The sequence below is a fragment of the Pinus tabuliformis genome, chromosome 1_2 (genome assembly GCF_031772625.1).
Source record: "Pinus tabuliformis cultivar Carrire ecotype Pingquan chromosome 1_2, CPIR1, whole genome shotgun sequence".
Classification (NCBI taxonomy): Eukaryota; Viridiplantae; Streptophyta; class Pinopsida; order Pinales; family Pinaceae; genus Pinus; species Pinus tabuliformis.
The window spans coordinates 1,187,323,491-1,187,340,604 of NC_142298.1; the positions used below are offsets into that span (position 1 = coordinate 1,187,323,491).

At 36.4% G+C, this 17,114-nt stretch overlaps 1 protein-coding gene across 1 annotated transcript in view; it reads right to left on the reverse strand.

The window, feature by feature from the left end:
* Positions 1-878: 878 nt before the first annotated feature.
* The window catches only part of LOC149210474 (uncharacterized), a 155,448-nt gene continuing 139,212 nt past the window's right edge, over positions 879-17,114 (reverse strand). Inside the window, exons 8-9 of the mRNA XM_089398972.1 lie at positions 11,246-11,443; positions 879-1,021 (exon numbers count right to left, since the gene is read on the reverse strand). Of these exons, the coding sequence (XP_089255098.1) occupies positions 879-1,021; positions 11,246-11,443 (341 nt within the window). The remainder of the gene's footprint in view (positions 1,022-11,245; positions 11,444-17,114) is intronic.

A 17,114-nucleotide genomic window follows, 5' to 3' on the forward strand; every position in this document is an offset into this window, starting at 1 on the left:
ACACTACATATGATAGGTTTGAGATCAGTTACAGGAAGAGGCCCAAACTTAATCCTGTAACTGAGCAAGAAGACACCATTTAGACAGTGGAAATCATAGACATTGACACAATGGTTGGAAGGAGTAAAGGCCCAGCAGTTTCAGAGGAAACTCACCAGCCTTCTACTTCAAACACTCAACTTATTGAAAAAAAACTTAGCATTAAAGTCTCTTCACCCAGCAAGCCTGTGGATAATGAGAAATATATCAAAGATAAGTACAAGGAAATCAAGTTGAGGAATGAGGCATTTAAGGCTGAAACGTATGTCCACTACTTCAAACAAACATGTGCAAATCAAAATAGATTAATTTCAGCCTTTGACATTAAAATAGGTAAAATGAAAATGACATCCATGCAGTCTACAGTCCAGCAGCCCAGATCATCGGCAGACTATAGGAAAATAGATTTTGAAGTTTTGGCTAGGGATGTTCATCCGATTGGCCAAATTGAGTTCCATAAGCAGGTGGGTGAGATGATTTATTCCACTGTGACTAACAAAGCAATGACTATGCACAAACTTCAAAGATCACTAGATAACATCACATCACAGTATAAGCTAGAAAAGACATCCTCACAGGCCAAGGATAATAGAATCAAGACACTGGAAGGCTTGGTGATTGAGCTTGGGTATAATCCCAATGATGTCAAAGCTGCAGAAAAACTGATAAAAGAGAAAAATGAGGATATTGCTGCTTTGAAGAAGCAACTTAGGCTGCCTCGTTCAGAACATCCACAGACCAAGGAGGTCTTAGAAAGCCAAACCCAATAAGAGGAGATGATGGACCTCATTCTCCAACTAAATGATCAATTGAAAGAAATGGAGAAAGAATTGGACAGTTTAATACAGTTGAAGCAAAGCCAGCCTTGAGATAGCCACTGCCACATCCATTCCCATAGTGACTACAGTAGTTCCATCAACCTTGGCAGCTTCATTGGTGCCCATAGCTCCACTAGCCACATCACTCCCAACTGCAACAACATCTACATCAGCAACATGTTCAACAACAACAGAAGCTCAGCCAAGTAATGAGGCTAGTAAACTGGTCAAAGCCATGGAAGACATGTCCATTCAAACCAAATAAATAAATAGACTCAAAGAACAGATAAGGATTCTAGAGGATGAAAAGAGATTGACCCAAATTATGCACAAAAATGAAGTACAAAAATCAACCAGGTTGACTGCGAGGATAAAGAATTTGGAAAAAGAGTTAACATTGATGGAGCCACTTGCCCAAGCTAAAGAACAACTATGGGCCAATATCATTGACTCTATGAATGATATTTGGCCATCTATACAAGTCATCTTTGAACAAAATGATTTAGTCAAAGAGGCTACTGAAGCAATTCAGAGAGTTAAGGCCAAACTTGGAGACATGCCAGAAGAAGCCACCAGAATAATCCAATTCCTTAACTCTAAAAATCAATATGAATTGCAGGAGCTGGACATAGCTGACAGAACTGGCACTATATTAGAGGTGAAGAAAGTGCTCACCAAGAGGAACTTAATGATGAACCTTGAGGACAAATTCCAAACCATGGAGCTGGCTATAGGCAAGTTCATGGTTAAGTTTGATGCTTTAAGGAAGAAAGGTCTGCCAAATCCCTTGGTAATAAATGACATATTAATGCCAGAAGAAGACTATAACAGGAAAATCAAAGAGGTGGAAAGAGATCAAGCCAATAATTCTTCTATGAAAGGGATGCCTACAGGAAAGGTTCTGTATGAGACATTTGAGAGCCTATTTTACCTCCAGCATGAGGTAAAACACCTTTTTGTGAACAAGCCCACCTTTGAAAAATATACAGAAGCATATGAAGTCTACAAAAGAATGGTAAATATTAAATTACCAGGTGCATAGACCTGGGAAAAATTAAATGACTTACTGTGAAATTGCAAGGTAAAAGTGAATATAGAGCAGCAAAAGAAAAGCAACGGATCAGCCTAGTGAAAGAGTATTAGATGAAAGAGTATCAGTTAAAAGACAAAGTAAAAAGAACATTCAGCGTGGAAGACCAACAACAAAGGAGAAAAAACAACAAAAGATCAAGGCATAAGACAACATAGCTTAATAAACAGGGACAAATTGCAGAAGTTACATATTTGTCTCTATCTTCTTGCATGAAGATATTTCTTTTTCCTAGAATAATTCCCAAAATAGTTTGGGATATTTTGTAATAAGTTTTTGTATAAATACTTCATAATTCAAAGTATACGGGGTGTATTGCTTGACATTTCTATAGTTGTATTGATCTGTAACCTGAGGGTTCATTGTACCAATTTTTCAAGTCAGCAGATTGGACTGAGTAATAAAGAAATTGCATTACACGATTCATGTGTTGGGCCACTTTAGTGAAGTATTTTCTTTTGTCAAATTGTTATTTTCTTAAGTGTTTCACAAACTTGCATGTTACCTAAATTGAATGAATTAACTGGAATATTATTACAGAATTTGTTTAAGTACACCCTGTCTTGAACAGTTAATCATTTTAATGTTTTCTTCTGATATCCATAGTAGGGAATCCTTCATTTCTCCCTAGTTTCGATTGACCTCTGCCATTTCACTCATTATCCGGTTTAAGGAACCCTTGATTTCTCCTTGACCCCGATTGAAAACCATTTCAAAATCCAGCCTAAAAGATCTGAATTTACGCAGCCACCTTGCCCTATAAACACTATCTTTAGAACTTGATCCAGTCATGTTTTCTTGACACTTGACCCCATAACCCAATGGTAAAAGACATTCCTCTGTCCATCTAAGTCAGTGATTCCCCACCAAATCAAAACCAAAACTCAACCAAAGCTTAAATAACTAGCCTAAAATCAATTAACTAAACAAAGTTAAATCATAAAGATAGAGCCCTCTCTGAGCATTAGGAAGGCTAGATCCTGATCTCAAAAGTAGGTTTGTGGTTACCTCTATCATTTCTTTCATACCAACTCTAGGGAAATTTTAGAGTGATAACATAGTGGCGACCATACTGGGGAATCAAACCTCAGTTTAATAAAACTTTTAGGAAATCTTAAATCTCATCTTTTGCACCTTAAGATCATTTTAGAGTTGTTAAAAAGTTTCATTAAAAAGTAAAAAATTAAAATTCTGGCTCCCAAAAGAACACACTATACCAGGGAAATCCAGATGCAAACCCTACTACAATAGTTGACGTTTCTGACAGAATTTTAAGAAAACCAAAAAAGGTAGAAACTCAAGGAAGTAGTAGTCAGTTAATTAAGGCAAATTCACTCCCTAAGGAGTTATCAAGTTTAGAGGATATTCAGTTTGATTTATAATTTGAACTTTCATTGTTTAGAACCAAATCTGAAAATTCAATTCATGATACTATAATAGACCCCAATTTTATTCAATTTATGGAGTCAAAAAAGGTGCCTATACATCCTTATTTAGATCAACATGTTTTGGGTGCTTTTGATAAACTATAAGCTTTAACCTCAACCTTGATAAGGCATATGGACGAGGCCTATCTTCAATAATCAGTCGAATTAGCTACCTTAACTGCTGCTACCCCTGAAATTTCTACAGAGTCTTCAGAAATTGTAAATAAAGCGTCATTTACTACCACCTCACCTATAATATCCACCACACTTCATTTCCCTAAACCATTCATACCTCAGCTTCCTCTCCAACCAAACATCTCAAGTTCATCTAGTTCATCTATAGCCATCTCAAGTCCTTCTTCAAGCACCACTACTTTGACCCTAGTCAAACCAAAATCTCAGCCATGGCAGACAGATATGCACCTTTGGTCTTACCAGCTCAACTACATGCCATGCCCCAAGACTATCAAAGTAAAATATTTTGGTTTGATGCTTCTGGTCAATATACAACCCAACAACATGTGAATAAAATGACCGACTACTTTGAATTATACGAGATTGATGAGTTTGATGTGAAAATGAGGTTATTTGCCCAAACACTGACACAGGATGTTAAAAAATGGTTCAAAGGTTTACCTACTAATCATATTTTTGATTTAGCTGCTTTCCATAGATTGTTTATTGATAGATGGGAAAGAAAGAAAAACCCTTTACAAATATTGTCTAAATATGACAACATTAGAAGAGATCCTAATGAATCTGTTCAGGACTATTGTACTAGGTTCAAGTGTATCTATAATGCAATCCTTGTGAATATTAAACCTCCACTGGACTTAGCACTAATCAAATTTCCTGATGGTTTTGACACTGATATGTCTTACCAATTAAGAGAAAGAAACCCTCAAACATTGGAACAGATGCAAAGTAATGTTGTTAGTGTAGAAGCAAATTTATTAGCTAAGAAATCTACGATGAGAATTGAGAAAAGAGTTACCATTAAAGAGGAACCATCCACTTCAGATGGTAAAATAGATAGTTTAGCTAAGAGTGTAGAAAGGATAATGGATAGATTAGAAAATATGGAAAGGAAATCTCAGTGGGAAAATCAACAAGCACCCCCAGTTAGAAACTCCAACTTCAGGAAAAATCCTAATACTGGAAAAACAAGAGATGCTATACCAGATCAACAGATTAGACCACCTTTCCAGGAAAATTATGTTGAAGGTTCACAAAACCATGAAGAAGAAGAGGAAACCCAAATAAACCTATTAGGGATTAAAAATAAAGACGTTGTTTTTCTTACTCAGGAAGAACATGAATTGTACATGTTACAACAATTTCAATTAGAATCTGGAGAGTCCTTTGACTACAAACAAGGCTATGAATCTTCTATCTATGAAGTTCACAAGTAGTATAGCCTTAGAAGCAAAAAGAATACTGAAATTCCCACTAAGAAATCAATCCAAACCCAAACTAAAAAAATAACAGAAGCTACTGTGGCCAAAGTTCTACAAATTCTCCCAAGAGGAACTCAGGAGACTTCTAGCCCAAAAATTGTAGATATAACTTCAACTGAAACTCAAACTTCAACGATTACTCAAACTATTCCAAATAAGAGAATTCAAAACAAACCTGCTGGTACACAAACTGAATTTCCAAGTGCTGATAAAGAAGATAAAACTACTTAGACCACAATTTCTAAGGAAGATCTCATACAATCAAGAAAAACTCAATTGCCATTCAACATTAAGACTAAGATAACCAAGTTGAAAATATCAGTTCCTTTGACAAAACTAGTGAAAAATGAATCATCCAAGGCATAAATCACTGAAACACTAAACATAGGTGAAGGAGAAGATGATGTAAACCTTAATGATGATCAACCTGAGTTATTATTTGGTCCAAAAGTAAATGGCACCCATCAACAAGGGGGTATCCCTCCACTCTACATTTGCTTAAATGTTCATGATAAAATCTTACATAATGCTATGCTAGATTCAGGGGCATCCCATAACCTAATGCCTAAAGCAACCATGGAAAGCTTAAATTTAGATATCACCAAACCCTATAAGGACCTCTTTTCCTTTGATTCTAGCCAAGTCAAATGCCTTGTCCTAATTAAATATTTGTGTGTAACTCTAGTCCAATGCCCAACAAAGAGTATTGTTATGGACATAGTAGTTGCTGATATCCCACCCAAGTATGGAATGCTATTATCTCACTCATGGGGAGAAAAATTGCAGGGATCTCTACAGTTAGACATGTCATATGTCACCATCTCTGTGTTTGGTCAGCAAAGAAAGCATTACAAAGAAACATTGATGAAATACATGGTAAGTAGTTCAGGAAAACCACATAATTACCCAATTTACTCCATGCATCTGATATGGACTCTTTTATTTTGTATAATTCAGACAATGGAAAAAATGAGATCACAGCTATAGCACCTGATAGTGAAAACATATTTCATGGGTCTCTATGGAATTTAGATTTTGATGGCTCTCTAAATAGATTAGGAGAAGGTGCAGGAGTTTGATTCACAACATGGAAAATAATCATTCTGAAGGTCATACCTTTAGATTAAACTTTAAATGCACAAACAACATGACAGAATATAAACCTTTGATTTTAGGACTACAAATTGTAAGAAAACTTGGAGCCAAGAGAGTTTCTATCATGGGAGACTCAGAATTGATTATAAAACAAATTAAAGGAGAATACTCCGTGAATAATCCCAGACTTAGCCAATACAGGGAAACTGTGCTAGATCTGACTAAGGACCTTCTTGAAACTGATTTTGCTACTATTCCTAGGAAACAAAACATGCAAGCTCACAGTTTGGCTACTTTTGCTAGCACTTGCAAATTACCCTTTCAGCCCAACCACCAGTACACTGTAGAAGTAAGACACATACCCGTTATACCTGATAATCTGAAATATTGGTAGATTTTTTCACAAGATTCTCAAATATATGATTTCATGAATGCTAAAGGAGAATTTAAAAACTGTAACATAGATACTGATAGTACAGTAGATAACATCATAAATAGTTAGATAGATATAAATGCTTTAGATATAGATAAACCCACTAAATTCACTAAAGTAGAAATAGATAACTTAGAAAAAGTAGAAATAGAAGAAATAATAAATTAGGATTATGAGATTTTAAACCTTAAAAATAACTTTTTGCCTAAAGGATTAGTCCCGTTAGAAGATTTGTTTGATTCAAGTGATGTAGCCAGAAAACAAAAAATGGAGCCTTTAAGAGCAAACATAGAAGAATGTAACATAGGAATAGAAGAAAAACCTAAACTTATCAAAATATCCAAAGCATTACCTCCAGATGAAAAGTTGAAATACAGAAGCCTGTTCAAATATTTTCAAGACGTCTTTGCTTGGAGTTATGAAGACCTTAAGTCTTATGATACTAGCATTATTCAACATAAGATACCCATCAAAGAAGATCAAAAGCCCTTTAAACAAAAGCTTAGGAGAATTAATCCAATTCTTATTCCATTAATTGAAAAAGAAGTGAAAAGGATGTATGATGCACAAATCATAGCACCAATTAGATATTCAGATTGGGTCTCTAATTTGGTCACTACTAGAAAGAAAACAGGAGAAATCAGACTCTGGGTTGATTTCAGAAACTTGAACAAAGTATCACTGAAAGATAACTATCCCCTCCCTAAAATGGACCACTTTCTCCAGAGGGTAGTAGGCTCATCCGGAATTTCATTGTTTGATGGATTCTCTGGATACAACCAAATCTTGGTTCAACTAGGGGATCAAGAAAAGATTACATTTACCACTCCCTGGGGTATTTTCATGTATTTAAAGATTCCTTTTGGATTGGTGAATGCTGGAGAAACATTCCAAAGAGAAATTGACATAGCCTTTACAAAAGAAATCCATGACTTTCTAGTGGTTTACCAAGATGACATCACAATATTTTTTAAATCAGATAATGAACATCTAGATCACTTAAGAAGAGTTTTTACTAAATGGAGAAAATTTGGTATTTCCTTAAATCCCAAAAGGACACTCTTTGGTCTAAAAGAAGGTAAACTCTTGGGACACATAATATCAAAATGTGGAATGAGAATAGACCCAGCTAGAATAGAGGAAATCCTAAACATCACTCATCCTAGAAACATCAAAGAATTACAATCATTCTTAGGCAAAATAAATTTTCTTAGGAGATTCATTTCTAACTTGGCAGAATTAATTAGAGAATTAAATAACATGTTAAAGAAAGATTCAGCACTTAAGTGGACAGTAGATGCTAAACAATCTTTTGAGGCAATCAAAGAAGCCTTTACTAAAACACCAGTCCTCATAAGTCCTAATTTCAAAAAAGATTTTATAATATTTCTTTTGCTTCAGAACATACTATTGCAGCAGTCTTGTTGCAAAAGAATGATCAAGGTTATGAGTAGCCTATTGCATTTTTTAGCAAATCTTTGAGATATGCTACACTAAAGTACAACATAATGGAAAAACAAGCACTTGCTTTAGTGAAAGCTATTAAAGATTTCAGTGTGTACATCTTGTACTCACACATCATTGCTTATGTTCCAAATTCAGTAGTAAAGGACATTTTGACACAAAATGGGCCTGAAGGAAAGAGATGCAAATGGATTGCCACCATTTTGGAATATAACATAGAAATAAATCCTATAAAACTTATCAAAGGCCAAGGTTTAGCTAAAATAATAGCTGAATCGAACTTTCAGGCTTTAGATATAAATTTAATTGGTGCTCTAGATCATTAGGAAGAGATGGCAACTCCATAGATTAGTGAACCTTTCATAGATTCACCTTGGTATGCAGATATCATATTTGTTTTACTAAACCTACAAGCTCCTCCTGGTTTATCTAGAACTAAAGCTATATTTTTGAAAATGAAATCAATGAAATATTGTATCATAGACAATGCTTTATTTTAGAAAGATAATGGTGGCATTTTATTGAATTGTTTATTAAAAGATGAAGCTGACAAAGTTATGCAAGAATTTCATGCAAGATATTGTGGAGGACACCTATACTGGAAAACAACTGCTGATAAGATTTTAAGGGCGGGTTTTTACTGGCCCACCCTTTTTTCATATGTCAAGAAATATGTGACCTCCTGTCACAAGTGCCAAATATTTGAAGGCAAAAGGAAGCTCTTACCATTACCTCTCAAACCCATCTCCACAGAAATTCCTTTTCAACAATGGGGTTTGGACTTCATTGGGGAAATTCACCCATCCTCCTCAGCCCAGCATAAAGGGATTTTCACAACCACTGATTACTTTACTAAATGGATAAAAGCCATCCCTTCTAGACAAGTCATAGACTATGTCATCATTTCATTCCTTGAGAACAACATCCTTTCTAGGTTTGGATGCCCACAAAAACTCATTACTAATAATGCAGCTGCTTTCAAATCCAAGAAAATGGTAGACTTTTGTAACAGATATCACATTACCCTTGGCCATTCCACTACCTATTACCCTCAAGGTAATGGACTTGCAGAATCCTCAAACAAAAGCCTTGTTAATATCATCAAGAAACTGCTAGAAGACAACAAGAATACCTGGAACAAAAAGTTGGTTAATGCCTTATGGGCAGACAGATTAACTACCAAAAATCCATTGGTACATCTCCTTATCAGCTAGTATATGGAATGGATGATGTTTTTCCATCCTCTTTAGGAGTACCAGTGATGAAAATGTTTCAAGAGTTGCAAGTAGAACCAAATGATATCCAAAGGAGGATAAATTATACAATACATTTGCAGCAAACTAGAGAAGAAGTTTATGTCAAATCACAAGTGATCCAGGATAAAATCAAAAAGATTTTTGACAAGAAAACCAAAGCTGATGATTTTTACATAGGTGATAAAGTACTCAAATGGGATTCTAGAAGAGAAGAGAATGGTAAACATGGTAAATTTGATTTCATATGGCAAGGCCCTTATATCATTTATGGTTACAGAGGTAATAATGCATTTTTCTTGAGACAGTTAGATGGAACAGATCTACTAGGAGCACCAGTCAATGGTAGAATGTTGAAGCATTACTTATCCATAGATTAGCAATAGTTCATTTTACTTTTTTTCATTGTATATAACATTGCAAAGTTTAGATTGGATTGGATGGTAACCTTTTGAGGTTGAAGCCCGAAGAGAAGGCCCTGAGCTTTGAAAGGTGTACCATCATATGTATGAATAAAGAAGATCACATAGGAGCAGTTACAAGGCAACCACAGTCAGAGTTTCAAAGGCTACTGATCTTAAAGTTCTTGACATTTCACCAGGAAATGCCATCCCCATGTGGAGCCATTGTTAGGGTCCTATAATAATAGCATTCATAATTTTGAATTAGCTATGGTTAGTCTTGTAATATTGTACATATTTTTCTTTCTGCAAAATGTTTTCCCATATTAAAATTAAAAAATGTAAAGAGGGTATGTCCTAAAAGAATAATCAAAGGACAAAAAAGAAAGAAAAAGTGAAAAAAAGTGAAAAATATGAACCCCAAAAAGAGATAAGAATAGATCATGAAAGTGTGCAAATTCAAATACTACTCCTTTTACTTTACTTTGAAAAATAATATTGTGTGTAGCTTGTCAAAAATGCCACAATCCATGATGGTCAAATAGTTTAATCTTGACTCGTTCATGCTTTAAATTTCATGTTGATAGATAGAGAATAAAGATCTAGCCAAACTATTTAATCTTGGCAAATCAATAGTTAGGTAGAGAATAATAATGAGCTCATTAGCTTAATCTGAGCCATTGGAGGTTATAAGGTTAGAATTAGATAGTTTGCTTATCAAAGAAAAAGAAATAAAGGGTCCCAATGAATGAAGACAAAATTTTAGGGTAAATAAAGGGTAGGTAGAAGAAATTTTGCAAATGCACAAGGTTGCCAAGTCAAAAGCACATTCATCATGCTTAATCCTATGTTTCATGTGCAGGGGGAAATGTGAAAGAGAAAAGACATTCACTAAATCTTATTTACTAATTTCCCCTCACTTCACTAGACCTCCACATACTTATTTGCTAATTTCCCCTCATTATCCCTTCATTACTTGTAAAAAACCCTTTCCCTTAATTTTAACCTTTTATACCTTTGTTTCACACATTTCCCTAGACTTTACCCTTCAAAAATCATTCCCCATTCCCAAAACCCTTTTCCCTAGTGTGAAACACATTCCCATCACAAACAATACATTCCCTCCTTATTAATTTCCCCTTTTTCCCTTAAAACCCACAAAACCCTTGTTATCCTAAGTAATTACCTAAAATATACCACCCATTATGAAATTAAGGTCTCCCACATTATAAATTCCCCGACACCCTTTTAACTCACCAAACCTTGGTGTATAGTTAAAACCTCCGCCATATAAACCCATGGTCCCCACCTTTATTAACCCACTGCTTATATTTAAAAATCCCGTGATTACTTTTTGATTAATCGCATTTCATTTCTAATTAAACCCCGGGCCCCGCCAATCACATCCCAACTCTGCCCGTGCAACTTCACCGTGCGATATCCCTCCAATCTCCCACATCCAGATCCAACGACACACAGCCGTATCACGCAGATTCATCGTCCGACAATTAACGGTCTGAGAGCACGCGAGATTCGTGGTTTTGGCCGAGCAGTGTTGGCTACGTGGTGGTACCAGGTTATATTGCGTGCTCGCGAAAAATACCGCCCTCCATCCAAAAGCGGTGCAATATGGCCTAAAACCACCTCCCCACCTAAACCAAAACTTCGCACTGTTCATTCACCAATTCTCACGCCATAATCTAACCATTGTTGGTTAAAAGGCCGAAAAAGCCCCATTTTGCTCTTTTCTCTCATTTTCGTTGCAAACCTCTGTTAGCCAATTCTGACACCTTCAACCTCTGCATGACCAATTTAACCACCTTTTGCCACCCGAAGACGTTGCAGACACCAAAATGAAGCAATAAATTGACAATTGAAGCCTCAGAAGCCTCTGTTGCCACCATAGAACCCTGTCTGCGCACCAAGCCGTTAATTTCTAGATATTCTTGAAAGAACCAGAATGGCCCTGTAATTTGAGTTATACACATTAATTATCAAAGGTTAATTAATTGAATTAATTAAAAAGCCTTCCTAAATTGAAGAAAAAACTTATTGTGCATCCAAACCCTTTTTCTATAGATTGAAATTACCCTCCCCACTTTTCAAACCTTCTAACCTTACTCCTAAAGCCACATAAAGAGTAATTCCATTGAACAAACCAATTTATGGCTTCCCAAACTTCTCTGGATGTAAGACCTCTACAAATCCCTCACCTAGATATTGACCACCTCCCATTAGCCGACAGATAATTTCAAATTAAAGATATTGCTTCCCCTAGCCACCTACTGAAACTCCACTGCTGGAGTAAAGACATGTTTTTGAACCAGAATGACGACATTCACCTATGGGAGTCAAATTTGCCCAAGTTCTTGTTCCCATAGGTACACCTATTCCTAGAAATCATTCACTTCTTCCAAGCTTGCTATGTCCCTAGTCGAAAAGCCATAGTCACCCCTAACCAACAGGTTTTATTCACTATTACTACAGAATCAATAAATCAAATGCTGCAAATCCAGGCAGGCCCAAATGAGACCCCACTTTCCATTGAAGGCTTACTTTAACTCTACACCAAGCTAGACCTTCCCAAGAAAGCTGAGATCTTTCAAAATTTCATCATTGAAGAGTCTCATACTCCAACAGATAGTCCTCCATATGCTACCACCATTTTCTCTAAGAGAGGCAGACAAATTATAACCATGCTCTCTTGCATTCTAGGGTACACCACTGATGAATATGTGGATGAGGTTTTTCTTAATTTCCTTTATATCTTTTGCCCAATCAAGCCTCCAGCTATAGTTTACAACTTTTCTGAGTTCTTGGTAGACAAAATCCATGAACAATTTATCAGATTGCCAAAAGAGAGAGTCTTCAAATATTCATCAGTGTTCTTTCATATGTTATTATACTTTCAGTCAGATAAATTTCCAATCAGCATCCAAAAGTTAGACACCAAGGGCCATCCAAGATCTGTCATCTATTGGAAACCATTGATCCAAAGATATTCCACTGTTTTTAGTTATAAAGAGTTCATTGATTCATTTGTTCATCTAGTTATAAACATGCTAACCAGTAGCTATCAGCCCAGAATCAATGAGGACATTAATAGTTTTACATTTGGCTAAGAACAATAGAGTGGGAGACTAGTATCTATACCAGGACCACACAGAAATTAGGATGTATGGATGCCAACTAACTCCCTACAAGCTGCCAAAATACCTCCCCATGAGGATATTTGCATTAGAGTATTTCAGTAAAATTATAAACTCTGATGAGGTTAATTTCCTGTCAGCTAGGAAGAAGACCCAGTTTAAATAAAAAACCAATTGGCCCCTTTTATTTGTAATAATAGGGAAGCTAGACAAGAGGCAGAAAAAATATTACAACATATTAACTTCAAGAGTAATTTCATGTGGCAGTATGACCCTAATGGAGTCATAAATAAACTAAGGCTCAAATTCAAGCTAAGTCCTTTCATACATGATCCCAGGCCGACATTGAAAGATATGCCAATCAGTCAGAATGGTTGGAGAACACTTTAATAGATGTGGAGAATACTTTAATTGATGTGGAGAAGCAGATTGATACTATTTCCTTTCTGCAGGTTCCACCCCTACAGGAACAGATGACTATTACTCCCATCCTACAGACTCCAACCAATGAGGACAGAAATATGAAAAGAACCAGGGAAGAATGTTCTAGTGTTATATACCTAGGGGGGATAATATGGGGTACCAAGGGAGGTACCTAAGGTAATAATGTAATAATGGGATGGGCCATAGTAATAAATAAGGTGGTTAACCCATATCATGTAAGGGACCATAAGTAGTTAGTAATAATGTAATGGGCCCATGGTATTAGTTGATGGTATGAGGGAACCATGGTAATGACCCATGGTATTGTATGTATGAGGTCTATATAGAGGCTAGAGACTCCATGTGAAGAAATTGTCAAGGATTATTGTATGAACAGACATATGGCTTGTGAAGTGCTCTCCTTCCTTAAGGAGTGAATGTATGGTGTTGCCCTATCTTAAGGGTTTGATATTAATAAAGTGAATCCTTTCTATCTATACTCAGATCTTGTTATTCTTGGGTTTATTTCTATTCTCATAGTATTTCCAGGTTAGATCTATAACAAGTGGTATCAGAGCTATAACAAGTGGTATCATAGCACTTTCTTGGGCACAAAAGTGGAGAATTTTTTTTTTAATTTTTTGCAGGATTTTGGCGGCGGCGAGTTTGTAGATCAGATCTCTATGTTTTTGTGCAAGATCTGAAAAATATAATTACATATCTGGATTCTATGTGAAAAATACCCGATTTCAAAAAAAAATCGGCTGAATCAGAGTCCGGATGAAGGAGATATCGCTGATTTAAAAATCAGTGGGGTTGCAGACAATTTTTCGTGGCAGTGAATTTGCGGCACAGATCTGGACATCTTGGTGAAATATCTGAAAAATATAATTGTAGATCTGGATTCTGTGTGAAAAATAACTCAATTTCAAAAAAAAAATCAGTCGAATCGGAGTCCGGATGAGGGAGATATCGCTGATTTAAAATCAGCGCTTTTTTGCAGAAATTTTGGTGACGCTGGGAGAGTTGCAGCGCAGATCTGAAATTCTATTGCCTGTATCAAGATTTCTATCACATGGGCAGATGCAGAATGATTGTTCCATTTCCGAAAACAGGTCATAATACGAATTCTGAGCAATATTGACTAAACTGTGACAATTTCAAATTTTCGCCAAGTAAGTGAAATTTTTCCAAACCTTCATGGCTTCTAGCAAGGAATTTTTTACACGGAAAGATAATGGTCCTACTATTGAAGAATACATAAAAGAACAGAAATCATTATGGAAAAACAATTGGAAATGGTTTTTAGTGCAATTCTTTAGAGATGATGCAGCCACATGGTGGGGATTACTTAACCAAAAGAAGTGTTACAACTTGCCTGATGAAGAATTTGAAAAATTCCTTTTAGACCGATGGTCTCATACTAGAAAACAAGATAAGGAGAAACATATGGGGTTATTTCCTACTGGTATATCTTTATTGCAGGTTCATGGATTGATTCAGAAGGAGAAAATCGTTGTGTCTATAAATCCTAGTTGCAAGCAAAATCTTATAAGTGTTAATTTGGAAAAAAGATTGCAAGTTCCAGCAAAACACATTGAAACTGCACAGATTGATAATGAGGATGTTCAAGTTTATAAAGATTTGAAGATTTCTATGGACAAGTATGTATTGCATTCTAATTTTTATGCTTCAGATATGACTAATGTGCATGTTTTGGGATACCCTTGGATGGAAGAGGTGGGTACTATCAATATTAATGTGCAGAAGAAATTCCTGAAGCTCTGGTATAAAAAGAAGAAAATTACATTACAGGATATTTCCATTAATAAACAGGTTGAAGTAGAAGATGTTCCAGGGACTGACATATCAGATGATGAGCCATTGATGGTCAACAACCAAACACAAACATCAAACGAGGTACCAGAAAAACAGGTAGAGTCCAAAGAGGTTGAAGCAGAAAATGTTACATCAGATGAGGACTCAGTGGTTGAGGAAATATTGGAAGATAAGAAACAACAGCAAGCACCACAACATGTACCAAATACCAATCAGAATCCATTAGGTGGTGAATTAAAGAAAGATACACTGTCAGCATATCACCACCCACATCACCCAACAAGAAAACAACCAACAAGATGGCAACAAATTAGCTACAAGGACAACAACCCCTACATGGCATATAGAGAGGGGCGACGATCCACCTACTACACATCAACACAGAAGAGCTGCCATGGTTAACTTCCCTTTCAAGCGAGCGAGGCACCAGCGAGATCGAGGGTTCACCTTTCTCTTGGATTGCTAGATGCACGTGCATGGTACCAGTGGACTACTCTTTTGAGTAGATCTTATTATTTGTGTTCTTCCCATGTTTCGTGGACGAAACATGCTAAGGGGGGTGGAATGTTATATACCTAGGGGGGATAATATGGGGTACCAAGGGAGGTACCCAAGGTAATAATGTAATAATGGGATGGGCCATAGTAATAAATAAGGTGGTTAACCCATATCATGTAAGGGACCACAAGTAGTTAGTAATAATGTAATGGGCCCATGGTATTAGTTGATGGTATGAGGGAACCATGGTAATGGTCCATGGTATTGTATGTATGAGGCCTATATAGAGGCTAGAGACTCCATGTGAAGAAATTGTCAAGGATTATTGTATGAACAGGCATATGGCTTGTGGAGTGCTCTCCTTCCTTAAGGAGTGAATGTATGGTGTTGCCCTACCTTAAGGGTTTGATATTAATAAAGTGAATCCTTTCTATCTATGCTCAGATCTTGTTATTCTTGGGTTTATTTCTATTCTCATAATATTTCCGGGTTAGATCTATAACAAGTGGTATCAGAGCTATAACATCTAGCTTTGGGATGGACACTACAGATGACAGGTTTGAGATAAGTTACAGGAAGAGGCCCAAGCTTAATCCTGTAACTGAGCAAGAAGATACCATTGAGACAGTGGAAATCACTGACACTGACACAATGGTTGGGAGGAGTAAAGGCCCAACAGTTTCAGAGGAAACTCACCATCCTTCTACTTCAAACACTCAACTTATTGAAAAACAACTTAGCATTGAAGTCTCTTCATCCAGCAAGCCTTTGGATAAAGAGAAAGATATAAAAGAGAAGTACAAGGAAATCAAGTTGAGGAATGATGCATTAAAGGTTGAAACTTATGCCCAGTACTTCAAACAAATGATGCAAACTACATTCCAGTAGCCCAAATCATCAACAGACTATAGGAAAACAAATTTTGAAGTTTTGGCTAGGGATGTTCATCCTATTGACCAAATTGAGTTCCATAAGCAGGCAGGTGAGATGATTTATTCCACCATGACTAAAAAAGCAATGACTGTGCACAAACTTCAAAGCTCACTGGATAACATCACAACACAATATAAGCTACAAAAGACATCCTTACAGGCCAAGGATAATAGAATCAAGTCACCCGAAGACTTGTTGATTGAGCTTGTGTATAATCCCAATGATGTCAAAGCTACAGAAAAGCTGGTAAAAAAGAAAAATGGGATATTGCTGCTTTGAAGAAGCAACTGGAGTTGCCTCATTCAGAACATCCATAGACCAAGGAGGTCTTAGAAATCCAAACCCAGCAAGAGGAGATGATGGACCTCATTCTCCAACTAAATGATCAATTGAAAGAAATGGAGAAAGAATTGGAGAGTTTAATATAGTTGACACAAGCTAGCCTTGAGTCAGCCACTGCCACATCCATTCCCACAGTGACTACAGTAATTCCATCAACCTTGGCAGCTTCATTGGCACCCACATCTCCACTAGCTACAACAATCCTAGCTACAACAACATCTACATCAGCAACAGGTTCAACAACAGTAGCAGCTCAGCCAAGTGATGAGGCAAGTAAACTGCTCAAAGCCATGGAGGACATGTCCATTCTTACCACAGAAATAAATAGACTCAAAGAACAGATAAGGATTCTAGAGGATGAAAAGAAATTGGCCCAAATTATGCACAAAAATGAAGTAAAAAATCAACCAAGTTGACTAACAGGATAAAGAATTTGGAAAAAGAGTTAACATT